The 15,563-nt window shown below is 44.6% G+C and overlaps 1 protein-coding gene across 1 annotated transcript; it reads left to right on the forward strand.

Annotated features, from left to right (window-relative positions):
- Positions 1-6,777: 6,777 nt before the first annotated feature.
- Positions 6,778-8,400, forward strand: DDX28 (DEAD (Asp-Glu-Ala-Asp) box polypeptide 28). Its single transcript, XM_006860329.1, has one exon. It carries the CDS (start codon positions 6,778-6,780, stop codon positions 8,398-8,400), a length of 1,623 nt encoding a protein of 540 aa, XP_006860391.1.
- The last annotated feature ends 7,163 nt before the right edge of the window (positions 8,401-15,563 follow it).

The following is a 15,563-nucleotide window of genomic DNA, read 5'->3' on the forward strand; positions in this document are numbered from 1 at the left end:
TTTGATTTCTTGACTGTTGCTTCCATGAGTGTTGATAGTTGATCCAAGAAGAATGAAGTCCTTGACAACTTCAATCTTTTCTCCATTGATAAGAATGTTGTTTATTGGTCCAGTGATGAGGATTTTTGTTTTCTTTTATTTATTTATTTATTTTTTTTTTTCTTTACATTGAGATGTAATCCATACTGAAGGTTGTGCTCTTTGACCTTGGTCAGTAAATGTTTTAAGTCCTCTTCACTTTCAGCAAGCAAGGTTGTATCATCTGCATACCACAGGTTGTTAATGAGTCTTCCTCCAATCCAGATGGCATGTTTTTTTTCTTCATAGAACCCAGCTTCTTGGATTATTTGCTCAGCATAGAGGTTGAATAAGTATGGTAAAAGACTACAACCTTGTCGCACACCTTTCTTAATTTTAAACCATTCAGTATTCCCATGTTCTGTTCAAACACCAAACATAGCAGACTAATTTTTAAGTTAATAATTTTGTATGGCCGTGAATGACATTATAAATTTTGGCAAAAAAAGTTCTCCAGCCCTGTCCTACTGGTTGAATGGTATTCTATTTTATGTGTACAACACATTTTGTTTATCCACTCATCTGTTGCTGGACATTTTGTGTTGTTTCCATCTTCTGACCATTGTGAATAGTGCTACAATGAACATTGGTATCTTTATTTATGTCTCTGCTTTCTAGTCTTTTGAGTGGGTCATATAGCAAGTCTATGAGGGGGCTTCAAAACGTTTATGGAAAAAAATTCATCTTTTCATTCCATTTTCATGAACTATTTGAAGCTCCCTTGTATTTTTAATCTTTTGAGGAACCGCAACATTTGTCACCGTGACTACCATTTTACATTCCCATCAACAATGGATTTGTTGTTGTTAAGTGCCGTCAAGTCAGTTCCAACTCATAGAGACCCTGTATAAGGTTTCCAAGGAGCAGCTGGTGAGCTTGAACCACTGACCTTGCAGTTCAAACCAACTTTGCAGTCTAGTGCATTAACCCACAGCATCAGCAATGGATAAGAGTCCCAATTTGCCACATCCTCACCAACATTTGTTATTTTCTTTTTTTTTTTAATGTTTTATTGTAAATTACGTGACTGTTTACATGGGAGAACATTAGTTATATATTCATCCTATCATATATAGTTTCCTTGCCATGGTTATAATCCCCTCCATGCATCATCAACCAACCACAGGGTATACTCTGCAAGCCTGACCCCCGGTTGTCAGCACACAGCCCCTCTCCCTCTCTGGGTCTAACTAAAGTCTCCAGCTGCTCCATCTCTCCACGTCATCATCTCTGCCTCCATCTCTGGCGTCACTGCTTCTCTGGGTAGGGAACATTCATGTATGTTTTATAAAATACATATTTAGAATTAGAATAAAAGTCAATCATCATTAAATATTTCTAGAGTATTCTATTTCCTACTTAAAACGTGTGAGAAAACACTAAAATGACACATTACATTTATAAGACAAAGAGGTAATACAGCATATCAGGGTACAGATCCTGGACTCTTGAATCAGACAGGCCTGCAATTGAATCCTAGCTCTGTTCCCTAAACAGATTATCCAGCCAAGCCTCAGCTTCTCCCTCTGGGATTTGAGGCTACAACAGAATCTAGGTCAAGGGGATGCTCTGGAGAGTAAACTTGATGATGCACATTTTTAGCACAACAGTTCCTGGCACTCAGTAAAGGCTTAAAAATGTTAACTGTTTTCACTATCACAGGTTTTTATATCTTCTACATGCTCTCCAGTCTACTGATAGACCAACAAACATCTACTAGCTCTTTTAATATAAAGGGATTGTGGAGCATTAGAGGCAAAGAAATGGAAATTACTAAACTCTTGGCTCTGCCAGTTCTATCACCTTTCAACTGAGCTATGGCAATAGTCTCTGAATCAGTCATTTTGCTTCCAGGCTCATATCTTACAATTTGTGCTCCTTCCAACAGCCAGAGGTATCTTTCTAAGTACAAACAAGGCCATTTTCATCCTTGGAAGCCTCCACTGCCCTGAAAAGTCCAAATTTCTTAACATAACAAACAGGCTTTTGACCTGCCTTCCATAGAAGGCTCATCTTTCATTACTTGCCCCTTGCCTCTTAACTCCCCAACTCTAAACTTCAGCTACTCTGAAGCATTTAGAGCTCTCCAAACTGGCCTGATCTCTCTGGAAACTTTAAACAAGCTGCCCCTACTTAGGAGCCACATCCCTATTCCTGCACATGGCTGATTACCACTAGCTTTTCAGAACTCATCACAGATGTTACCTTCTCCAGGAAGCCTTCCCTGACCCACATTTCCCAAACACAATGCTCCTCCTCTAAGCTCACTCCTATCCTGTCAGCCTGCCTCTCCCACTGTAAGGTGAGGGCAAGCACTGGGTCTTGCTCATCACCAGATCCTCACCAGAGCACAGCATCTGGTAGGGGCTTAGTGTCTGTTATAAAAAGAAAGTAAACTGTCAAATGGTAGTGAGAGCTACAATCTGGTTTGTGCTTCAGGCATAGAAGAACTGATCAGTCAAACTGCAATGAAATTGTCAGACCTCAGGTTTGGTTATAGAGCAGAATTACTACCCAATTTCCTTGAGTTCCCAGTAAAGGACTACAAGCTCTTCATCCAACTTGCAAAGAAGCCAGCACTTGAGTAAAACAATATGCAGACAAGGAAGCAGAAGGAGATACACTTGGGGCCAGATTCTGGACAATGATTAGGAGATAATCTGTAGGCAATGGGGGTTCATTAATGGCTTTTGAGTCAAAAGGTGACGGGGCACGGCTGTGCTTTAATAAAATCACTAAGGAGACAGCTGTAGGAGTAGATGGTGACAGGCAGGAAGGACGTAGGGAGCTGGGTTAGATAGATGGTGAAAGGGTCGAAGCATACAAAGACAGGGGCTTTGTATACCAAAGTAACGACAGAATACTGCAAACATGAATTGCCAGCACTTACACAACAACCCTGATGCAAACAAGAAAATGGAGAGACAGTGAAGGAATACTGTTGTTGTTGTTGTCAGGTGCCATCGAGTCGGAACCAACTCACAGCGACCCCATGCACAGCAGAACGAAACAATGTGCGATCCTGGGCCAACCTCACTACCGCTGCCACACTTGACTCCATCAATGATGGCACCTGACCAATCCATCTCGTTAGGGGTCTTCCTCTTTTTCTCTGACCTTCCACCTTACCCAGCATGACATCCTTCTCCAGCGACTGTTCCCTCCAGACAATATGTCCAAAGTATGAGAGACGAAGCTTAGCCATCTTGGCCTCCAAGTGCATCATCAAGTGCAGCTCTGGCTGCACTTCTTCCAAAACAGATCTATTGGTTCTTTTGGCAGTCCATGGCACTTTCAGTATTCTCCTCCAACACCACAACTCAAAGGCATCAATTCTTCTACGATCTTCCTTATTCACTGTCCAGCTTTCGCATCCATATGAGGTTATTGAAAATACCATGGCTTGGGTCAGGCGCACCTTAGTCCTCAAGCTGACATCTCTGCTCTTCAATACTTTAAAAAGTTCCTGTGCAGCAGGAATACTAATAACCATTTATTTTTGCAAGGTCTTACAATTCTCAAGGAGTCCTGATGTGGTGCTGAAGGATAAGCATTAGGTCACAAAGTCGGTGTGAACCACAAGGAGGCAGTTCAAACCAACTAGCTGCTCCTTGGAAACCCCATACAGACTCAAGCGCACTTAACAACAAACAATTCTCAAAGTGCATCACTTATAACTGAGGTTCTCAAATCTGACTGCACATTACAGTCATCTAGAGAAGTTTTTAAAAATACTAGCATCCAGGGCTTAGCCCAACTAATTAGATCAGAATGTAAACTCCATGAAAGTGGGAATTTTGTCTGTTTTGCTCACTGTTTGAAAAGTACATACATGGTACTCAATACCTGTTAAGTGAATCTGTACTGTTATCAGCTGAGACACAAGAAACGAGACTATTTAAAGCTTACAGAACCACCAGGGAACAGGAATCACCAAGGTAGCTCTCGGGAAAACACTCCAAGTTAGGTCACTAACCCCTAAGAGCTTAAAAAAAATTTTTTTTGGTAGGATCAGCACTAGCATGCAAACCACAAGGTTGGCAGTTCAAACCCACCAGCTGTTCCTCCTTTACAGGATCACAGTGAGTCTGAACCTACTGATGGCATTTAACAACAAACCACAATACTATAAACACGTGCATGTCAATAACAACTGTGGTCAGAGAAAAAGAGATATTTTCTGATGTCCTAGGTAGTATCTAATGGAATGACAAGAAGAAATTAGGGGCCATGGTCAGAGACAGGTTCAGGCAGGTTCTAAGCCCTAGAAGACTTTTGAGGTAAACATATTATAAGGACGCAATTATAATGAGAAAGCAGCCTTTTACAGTTACCCTGCCGCAAATATTTGGACATAACACAAATACAAATACATACCTATGTATTATTTTCTGATAATTCCTTCAATATATCTATGCTGGCTTGGTGCAAAGCAATTATTTGTTTTACATATGAAAGATAGTGGCACAAGCCTATCAGGTCGGAAATCCAGCAACTATCCAGCCTGCACATAAACCTTGATTTGATAGGAAACTAAAGACAGCTCTGGGTCATCCTAGTTGCTGCAGCAGTTCTTTACATCAAGTTCCAAATCTGCCTCCCTGTCACATGAGTCCCAGTACTGCCTTCTGGAATGGCACACCCCACAGGGCATCCATAGGATGCGTTCTTCAAACACGAGGACAAATTTTATTCTCCCTAGATTTGTCTTCTCTCGTTTCACCCTCCTGAACGACCCCTTCTAGAGTTTAGCAAATGTGTCCAGCTGAAGAGTGAGTGTTGTTGTTCAGTGCCATCAAGTCAGTTCCGACTCATAGTGACCCTGCATAGGTTTTCCGAGGCTTTAAATCTTAGTGGGAGAGAAAGTCTCATCTTTCTCCCGTGGAGATCTTTCTCCCACGGAGCGGCTGGTGGGCTCAAATAGCAGGCCTTGTGATTCGAAGTCCTGTGTTTATCATATGGAGCCACCATACTCCCAAAAATTAGGAGGAATCTCCACCTTCTTCCTCCTCCTTAGTTCCAAGGTTTATCAACAGAACACAATTGACATTTTGGGCCTTATAATTCTTTGTTGTGAGGGTTGTCCTGAGCATTGTAGGGTATTTAGCAATTTCTCTGAATTCTACCTACTAGATGCCAATAGAATCTCCCTAGTTGGGACAACTAAAATTCCCTCCTGCCATTGTCAAATGTACCCTGAGGGGTAAAATCACCCCCTTTTGAGATTTACTGCTCTATCCAAAGACTGGTAACTCCTCGAAACTCTCTCTTCCCCTGATATAACTGATGATTCTCCAGAAAGTCTACTTACTCATGTATCAAAATGGCTTTTGAAAAATTTTAAGCTTTTTGTATTTTCAATAGTATTTAATGAAATTAAAACACTTTCTCTAAACTGTTTATGTTTTTAAAAAATTCTCACTGGTCAATTCACAAACATTTATCTTCCCTCCTATCCCAGGCACTAGGGACCAGAGAAAACTGTTATTGTTGTTAAGTGCTGTTGAGTTGGTTCCAACTCATAGCGACACTATATAGGATCTCCAAGGAGAGACTAGTGAGTTTGAACCGCCGACCTTGTGGTCCAGTGCTTTAACTCACAGGGCTACACCAGAACTCCACAGAAAAGATGACACCATTTTCCTAATCTGTTCGTTCAAGAAGAACGAATGAAGTAGTTTTTGTTATGTGTTTTTGCAATTTGAACATCTGAATTCAAGTAAAATATGCTGTCTGACCAAGACTCCATGAGAACAACAACATATCAACCTCCCAATGGCTATGTAATAGCAGCAGAAAACGGTCCTACTATTTAAGCAACTTGAGATACCTGATTCGGAAGTTAATGGAAGTGACTGGGCCTCATGAATGGTGGGTTCAGGATTAGAATTCGTGAGGGGTGACAGATGACTGAAGAGCGAAAATTGGCTGAATGAAAAAAAGAAATGAGTCCACTTAAAATAAAGCCTGTAGACCTTACTTTGCACTTCACAGAGTGAAAATGCTGAAAGCCACCATTTGCCTTCTGAACTCTTCAGTCCTGGGGGGTGGAGAGTTGGGTTTGAGCCTATTTCTATTACTCCCAGGCTTTTATTAGTCCCCAGACCTATTCATTGTTGTTAAGTGCTGTCGAGTCAGTTCCGACTCACAGCGATCTTGTATAGGGTTTCTGAGAAGCGGCTGGTGAACTTGAACTGCCGACCTTGCGATTCAAACCTACTTGTAGTAAAGCGCACTAACCCGCAGCGCCACACCAGGACTCCAACCACTCATTAAGACTCAATAAATATTCATCACCAGACGTTGTACGGAGACCACAACTGGTGAAACTTCGTCGGTTACAGAAGCGAGGCAAGCACTAGGCTCGCCGTCACAGAAGCAATGAGTGCGATGAGGGAGAATCGCAGGGTCCCGGCACCCAGTATCCCGAAGCCTTCCTGGTCCATAAGACCTGAGCTTCACAGTCCTTCCCCATGTCCTTCTATTGCGCACCCTTCCCCCAAAGCCACCCGGATTTGGATGTCACCATCCCTATGCAGCCCGACAGACCTCGCCGCAAATGAACTCCACACAGATCTTCCGTCCCTCTTCACGGTTCGCCAACTCCTCGCTCCAGTCTCACCGAGTCGGCCACCGTACGCACGGTCGCTGTGCTTCCGTGATGTCATTGCCGTGCGCCGCTCTTTCGCCAAAAGGAAAATGGCTCTGGCGCGGCCAATGCGACTTTTACTGCTCGCAGTTCGGCAGCTCTTGGTTCCCCGACGGGACCTAGCGGTCCGCTGTCCTGACGATCCCCTGCCTGTGGTGCGTATACCCCGGGCCCTTCAGCGGCGGCAGGAACAGCAGCAGAGTGAGCGACGGAGTCGTCCGCAGCTAGTGTTAGCGCGACCTGGTCCGCTACTGGTCTCGGCTCGGCGACCGGAGTTTAGCCAGCCGGCGCGCCTGACGCTGGGCCGTTGGGAGCGCGCGCCGCTCGCCTCGCGCGGCTGGAGGAGCCGGCGCGCACGCGGAGACCACTTCTCCATCGAGCGTGCTCAACAGGAGGCGCCAGCGCTGCGCAACGGCTCCTTGGAGAGCAGCTTCGCGAACCTAGGCCTGGAGCCGCGGGTGCTGAACGCGCTGCAGGAGTCTGCGCCCGAAGTCATTCGGCCCACGACAGTGCAGCTGAGCACCATCCCTCCTCTACTTCGAGGCCGCCATATCCTTTGCGCTGCGGAAACTGGCAGTGGTAAGACTCTCAGCTACCTCCTACCGCTGTTTCAACGACTCTTGGCCCGGCCCAACCTTAACTCCTGCCGTATTGCTGCCCCCCGAGGGCTAGTCCTCGTGCCTTCCCGAGAATTGGCGGAACAGGTGCGAACCGTGGCTCAGGCATTGGGCAGCTCTTTGGGTCTGCAGGTGCAGGAATTAGGGGGAGGCCATGGTATGAGTAAGCTCAGGGTGCAGCTTACCAAACAGCCTCCAACAGATGTGCTAGTGGCCACTCCAGGGGCTCTGTGGAAGGCCCTCAAAAGTCAACTGGTTAGCCTGGAGCAGCTTTCCTTCTTGGTGTTGGATGAAGCAGACACACTGCTGGACGAAAGCTTCCTGGAACTTGTAGACTACATTTTGGAGAAGAGCCACATAGCAGAAACCCCAGCCGACTTAGAAGATCCTTTCAATCCGAAAGCTCAGTTGGTGCTGGTGGGAGCCACATTTCCTGAAGGTGTGGGCCAGCTGCTGAGTAAATTCGCCAGCCCTCACTCTCTCGCCACCATCACGAGCTCCAAGCTCCACTGCATCATGCCTCATGTCAAACAGACATTTTTGAGGCTCAAGGGAGCAGAGAAAGTGACAGAGTTGGTGCAGATCTTCAAGCAGCACAACAGAGCAACTAGGATTGGCCCCTCGGGAGCTATCCTAGTGTTCTGTAATAGCTCCACCACCGTGAACTGGCTGGGATATATTCTGGATGACCACAAAATCCAACACTTGAGACTGCAGGGACAAATGCCAGCCTCAATGAGGGCAGGCATCTTCCAGTGCTTCCAGAAGGGCTCCCAAGACATACTTCTCTGCACAGACATAGCCTCTCGGGGCCTTGACAGCACCCATGTGAAGCTGGTTGTCAATTATGATTTCCCACTCACCCTGCAAGACTATATTCACAGAGCAGGGAGGGTGGGCCGTGTGGGGAGTGAGGTGCCAGGCACTGTCATAAGCTTTGTAACCCATCCTTGGGATGTGAGCCTAGTTCAGAAGATTGAACTGGCGGCTCGCCGGAGGAGAAGCCTTCCAGGACTAGAGTCAGCAGTGAGAGAGCCTTTGCCCCAGAAAATGTGATTTGGGCTGACTTAAATGTAATGCTAAAACAAGGGTCTTTCCCGGTGCCCTGGGTGGGTGAGCAGATTGGCCAGTAGGAGGAATTCTTACCTCCCTGAGGGCCAATGTGATGATCTGCTGTCTGCCTTGGCAAGGTAAGCTGCTGCTGACCAGCATTGGAGGCTAAACTATGTGTAGTCTTTCACATGACACACAAAAAATAAAGTGGAATTGTATCATGTCATGGTTTCTAATACATAATTTCAAGAGTAGTAATTTGTGAGTCTTCCATAATACTAGTGACTATTGAGTCAGAATTTTGTGGACTTTGAGCAGAATCAGACCCCAAACTATATGTAGAACAAGGTTCTTCAGTTGATATTTTAATTTGTAACTATTTATGTGTGTGCGTGTGTGCTACCAGAAAAGTATTCATTAAAATTTCTAGAATTGACAAATATCTGTAGACAAATATTCTGGTTACCAGAAGATAATGGGGAAGTAAGTTTTACTTAAAGGGAACTGAGTTCCCTTTAAAATCATTTCCCATCTTTCATTTAGAAAGGAGAAAGATTAAACTGTTTTATGTTGTTAAGTGCCATTGAGTCAGTTCCAGCTGATAGTGACTCATAGGGTTTCATAGGCTATACATCTTTGTGGGAGCAGAAAGCCTCATCTTTCTCCCACAGAGCAGCTGGTGGGCTCAAAATGCTGACTTCGTGGTTCACAATCTAGTGGTTATACAGAGTCACCATACTCCCAAACTGTTTTATAAAACTGGTTAAATAAACAAGTATCCTCATTAGCTCCTAGATTCAGTCTCTGCAGCATTATATAAACAAAAAATGTATCAAATAGGATATTCCAGAGAGCAACTTAAAATATTTCCACACTGTAAAAGGATGGATAAGTAAAATTGCACAAAACAGAAATGGGCCTACTTAGTTGGGCAACCAATTACCACATGGGCAACCTTGACCAAATTGTACAATCTTAGTTCTCTTTTCCAGGTAAAGAAATTGAGGCTCAAAAAGAGAGAAAAAAGCTTGCTCTAGATCATACAAGTAAGTGGGCAGAACCTAGTTTGTCTACACCGTCTTTCAGGTGAAAGTCACATAAAAAGTTAACTGAAAGTGAACAATTTCGTGACAGTACATTCAAGTGTTGTGCAAAGGCCACCTCTATCTAGTTCCAAAACATTTTTATCACTCCAAAAAGATGTAGCCCTATAAGATAAGCACTAGACTGCTAACCACAAAGTCAAAAACTCAGACCCACCAGCTGCTTCTCTGTGAGTTGGAACTGACTCTTGACAGCGCTTATAAAAACAAAAAGAAACCCTTTACCCACTAAGCAGTTGCTCCCCCTTTCCTTTTAATCCTTGGCAACCACCAGTCTGTGTTGTTTCTATTTACCTTTCCTGAATATTTCATACAAATGGAATAATGAAAGGTATGACCTTTTGCATCTGGCTTCTTTAACTTAGCACAATATTTTTGAGGTTCGTCCACATTGTAGCCCATCATCCCTTTTATGGCAGAATAATATTCTACTTTATATACAGGTGGCTTCAAAAGTTTGTGGATAGGGAGGAAGTAAATTAAAGGATGTTCCATTGTAAGGATTGCAGTCAATGAGAGGAAACAAAATGTGTATGAATTGTTCAATCGAAAACTGATCCACTCTGTAAACCTACAACCAATTTACAATAAAAGTTTTTTTATAAGGTTAGTGGGAAAATGGAATTGAAAAATAATGGAGTTTTTCCTTGAACTTTTTGAATCTCCCACATATTTCAGTTTGTTTATCCATTCACCCATTGCCATTGATGGGCATTTGGACTGTTTCCACTTTTTGGCTGTAGTGAGCAATGCTTCTTGAACATGTACAAGGATTTGTTGACTACTAGTTTTCAGTTATTTTCGGTATAGATCTAGGAATGAAATTCCTGTCATTTGGTAATTCTACATTTCACTTTTGAGAACTCCACAAACTCTTTCCACAACAGCTACATTTTACAGTCCCACCAGCAACATACGATGTTCACAAGGGCTGTATTCTTAACTTGCCAGTTTTTCTCAAATGTAATTCATTCAGAGAATAACTGTAATTCTGTTCTGCAATATTCCTTGTTTACATCTTTGCCTGCTGGTGTTTTTATTACCACCCACTTTGACTCTCAAGAGCACTCTAATTTAGACAAATAATTTGGTCACTATGTAGGAGCCACTGCTGCAGAACTACCCAAGTGATTGGTCCAGAGCCTGTTATTCAGATTCCTTGGCCTGCCGCCAGGTCAGATTAAGTTCTCTGAGCACCATCCCAAGAATCTCTATTTTTGCATGTTTCCTGAGTGATTCTCAGGGCCTTTTAAGTTGACAAGCCATTTGTCCATGCTGTGCTGTCTTCCCCGACATCCTGGTGAGAGATCAGTATCCTACCAAGTTACTGGGACACTCCCAGACAATTCTCTCTCCAGAGCCATTAAGAAGGTTGAGAGGTCTCATGCTGGCCCTCCTGCCAGAACAAACCTTCACAACTACCTCCTACCACTCCCCACAGGCAATCCATTCTAATTAGATCTGACTTCCTTCTGTCCTTAAAGGCACCACACTAATTAAAGGAACTTAGAAAGGAGCTCTGGTAGCGTAGTGGTTACGAATCGGGCTGCGAACCTTAAGGTCAGCGGTTCGAAACTACCAGCTGCTCCGCGGGAGAAAGATGAGGCTTTCTACTCCCATAAAGATTTACACCCTCGGAAACCCTGTACAGGGTCACTATGGGTCGGAACCGACTGGACGGCACTTAACAACAACAACAACAGGAAGTAGAAAGTGCTGTGAATCTCAGCCAGGTTTGCCCAACCTCCAAAATAGTAGTCTCCAGCTCCTAGGCACATTCCTTCTACAACCCCAGTCAACAAATGTACTATCTCTGCTCACTCAAGGCAAGCAACAGGGAGCTCCTTCCTAAGAAAGGCTGTTCCATCTTTGGATATCTCACATTTCCAGGGCAATCTTGGCCACAGTGAGTCCAAGGCTGCCTCAAATGTCATCCCCTAGTGTGGAACTGTTGAAACTAACAGTAGGGTTGCCTGTTTCTTCCTCTGCTTCAGTAGCACCTCATCAATGTTGACTAGTTTTCACCTGAGCTGATGTTTTGCTTCCATCGCATCCTTTCATGATAATGGAGTTGTCATTTTTTGTCTTTTTGAGTGGAGGGGAAGGTAATAAGGTCTGTTTGTTTTGAATGTCATGTTAAAATGGGCCGATTATCCCCACTCTGTGCTGTGAATTTATTGAAGATCCTCACTCTGCCTCTGAACACCTATAACATCCTTGTCAGATCAAGTTATCCTCACTTCTCTATGAGCTATAAATCTGAAGCCCAAAAATAAAGCATCAGTGACCCCCCTAGCATTAGTGAAACATCACTACCTGTGTGACCTTGGGTGGCCCCTTAACCTCTGGGTTTTCGTGAGTCCTCAGCTGTTAAAAATGTTAAGTGCCGTTGAGTCGGTTCCGACCCATAGCGACCCTGTAGAGGGTTTCCAAAGAGCGACTGGTGAGCTTGAACCACCAACTTTACAGTTCAAACTGACTTTGCAGTCTAGCACATTAACCCACAGCACCACACCAGGACACCGTTAAGTTAGGGTGCTGTAAATTTACATTTGGAGCAGGACAAGACCAAGAATGGAATATCTCTGCTTTTGTTTTTTCCTGACTAGAATGTCCTCCCTCTTTTCCACATATCCAAATCTCATTTGTCCTTAAGGCCCACATCCAAGAAACCTTGATTCCCCGCATCCACACAAGTCAGAATGTCTATCTTCAACTGCTGAGTGCCATACAATCTGGCTGTCTCTAAGGATGGTCTTGTCTCTCAAGGGAGTCTCAGGATTTGGGTTTCTCTTTCTTTCCTGTTTTTACAATGGCTGTGCCAGCCCCACAGGTGGGCTCTACAGGAAGTGGCTATTTGACAATGAGGAAGGGCTACTGAAGGCCTCTCATGAAACTACTTCCTGGTGTGAGGGCCTAGTCAGGGTGCCTCTGACCCAATCTGATCACAAATCCCAGACAGCTAAAAGTCTGCCCTCTCTAGTCACAGATTCTTTTTGTGACATCACTGCGTAGTGATGACCTCACAGGTTTGTTTCCATGGCAGGGTAAATACACAGATGTGTCTGGGGATACTTCCCTACCATTTCTCTACAATACAGCGTTTAGTTTGGTTGCTTGAGAGAGAATGTCTGACCGGATCTTCTATATTCACTCTAATATGTCTTCTGTCCCCTGGGAAGGCAGTGCAGCAGGTAGGTCTAGGCTGGTCATCGGTAACAGGAGGTATTTTGTACATTTTCACCAGGCTGCCACCCATTCCTTTTGGGCTTATCCACTATAACTACAAGTAGGACCAATGGTCTGAGTTCCCTTCAGGGCCCTCCAATGTACCTACTCACTGATGACTGCAATTGAGGTATCTTCTGTGGATAAATGAGATTCTACTCTTTATCAAGGGTGCCGGTGTGGCACTGTAGTATAGGACTGCTAACCACAAGATCAGGTTCAAATCCACCAGCCACTCCTAGGAAGCCATACACAGGGTCTTTGAGTTGGAACTGATCAAAGCCATTTAACACACAACACAATCTTTATCAAGCTAGTCTTCCGCCTTTAAGCTACTAGATGCTTCCTTTCAAACCATTTCCTGATTCGCCTCTCAGCAAAAGCCAAGTATATTTTTGTTGACAATGAGGAAGGGCTACTGAGGGCCTGTCATGAAACTACCTCCAGACCCTTCCCTTGCACTATATTGTCATGAGTCCCCTCAGACACATCGCAAACTGAGATGTTGAGTGCCGGGAAAGGGTGATGTCATAGCTGGAAAGAACAAAAGAGCCAAGGGCAGATGAAGCAATACTGAGAGTGAGGATCTGAGGAAATAGTGTCCTTGGAGGCAGGGTAGATGTAAGGAGGCTCCTCAAACTTAGACTTGGTACCCATACTCTGACTCCACCTCCTAGCCACACTGCCTCAGCACCTTTGTCTTTTTCTAATCTCCATAAAAGTATCAGGAGACTAGAGCTCAAATGGTTGAAACAGGTCATATGATTGGGACCCAAGCCAAACAGCCAAGGTAGGAGGAGTTCTTAAAAAACCAACAAACCCATTGCCATTAAATTGATTCCAACTCATAGCAACCCTATAGGACCACCACATAGGGTTTCCAAGGCTGTAGATCTCACAGAAACAGATTGCTGCATCTTTCTTCTGTGAAGTGATGGGTGAGTTCAAGCTGCTGACCTTTCACTTAGCAGCTTAGTGCTTCACCACTTCCCTTCCAGGACTCCTTGGGAATTTTTTTTACAGGTTTATATTAGATTTTTTTCCCCAAAACATGGAAAGCATTTCCCTTAGTACCTCAGAAGTTACAGACTTTTAAGAAATGTTTTCTGAGTTGTGGAAGGGAAAGATTGAGGGACCCTAATTGCAATCATTTTGAGATTCTGCTATTTTCTTTAAGGAGCCCTGGTAGCGTAGTGGGTTATAAGTTGGGCTGCAAACCACAAGGTCAGCAGTTCAAATCTACCAGCCTCTCTGTGGGAGAAGGCTGAGGCTTTCTGCTCCTGTAAAGATTGACAGCCTCAGAAACCCTATATAGTGTCGCTATGAGTTGGAACCGACTCCACGGCCCATAACCACCACCACCAATTTTCTTTAGGAATGGAAATAGATTTCCAAGTCTACTGCTGCCATAGGCTCCACGGAGTGGCTTTTGCAGCCAATCTTCCTTCTGCAGGGAATCCGTAGAGGCTATAGGCCAGCATTGTGTTTTGAATATCAAGCAATAGCCAGAAATGGAGTTGTAACAGAGGGGAGGTCTTGTGAGCCAACTCTCTAAAACAAACACAACTGATCAGTCTGGTTTTCTTCCCAGTAACAGTGACTCCCACTTACCTTCCTACACCTGGTCACTACCATGTCCTCTACCGAGGATGTGGAGAAACCCAGGTGGGTTGGCATGGGGAGACATACTGCCTGGTTGGTGGCTACCGGACCTATGGGGATGCACCAGTGGCCACCCCACTAAAGGTGGAAGAAGAGAAGCCAGCCCCCAGGCAGGCTTCCAAGAAACGCCGACCTGTGACAGAGTCGGACCAAGACTCAGATGGCTCCAAACCCAAAATTTGGCATTTGCAGCATAGTGGCAGGAGGCCAACTCCCCAGAAGCTCACCCGCTAAGCCACTCTATGGAAGGACAAATATTGAACTGCTTGAGACAGTGAGGACTTCTTCTTGCATGATTTCCACTGCTCACAACCTGAGCCATTGGGCTTGAACCTTGCCAAGTCCCAAACCCCCTTCCATACCATTTGGCCACTGGCAAGGAGCCTCAGAAATTGAGGATTAAAATGACAGGCTTCTATGAACATATGAGGGGCTGAAGCTGGCTAGGAGGAAACGTGAAACTCCTGTGCTCAATCCTCTAGAGTCCCTTCTTGGGCAGAAGACAGAGAATCTGTACTCTGCTAACCAAGGAAGAACCAGGTGCAGAGGGAAGGTACAGAGTAGCTTAGCAGGGGGCTCCTGCTCTGGGTCATTGGAGGAGACCAGGAAGGAGCAATCTCTAGCTACCCCCCAGGAACCTCTCATCAGATCTCTGGAGATAGTACAGACACCCAGGGAGACCTGCTACCTGGAGCGGGCAGAGGCTCCAGAGAATCCAGTAGTACCTCCCTAGACTCACCTTCTAGCTCTTTCTGGTCCTTGTGGGGTGCCAATTGATCAATAAAATGTTTTTCTGTTAATGGTTTTTTATTTTAAATTCAATCTTTCTGAGGCCAGGCCCCAAAACTCCCTATTCCATGAAATACAGCTCCACATAGGAGACTTGGTCCTATGGGAATTTCTAACTATGTGTCTAACAGTTTCCAATTATGTGTCTCCCTCACTGATGCCTGTGCAAACAGGGACATGACACAGGCAGATTCTTCAAGAAAAGGGGAGTGTGTATGTGTGTGCCATGTGTGTATAAGAAGAGGAACTGGGAAGATACTGTTCCATCTATCCAGCCGTCCATTTATTTAATCTATTGAGTTTAAAAATTATTTAATCTACTGAGTACTTAATACATACCAATCATTGTGCTAGTTGCTTGGGACACATTGGTGAATTATTTTA

This window comes from Chrysochloris asiatica, unplaced genomic scaffold (assembly GCF_000296735.1).
Source record: "Chrysochloris asiatica unplaced genomic scaffold, ChrAsi1.0 scaffold00037, whole genome shotgun sequence".
Taxonomy (NCBI): Eukaryota; Metazoa; Chordata; class Mammalia; order Afrosoricida; family Chrysochloridae; genus Chrysochloris; species Chrysochloris asiatica.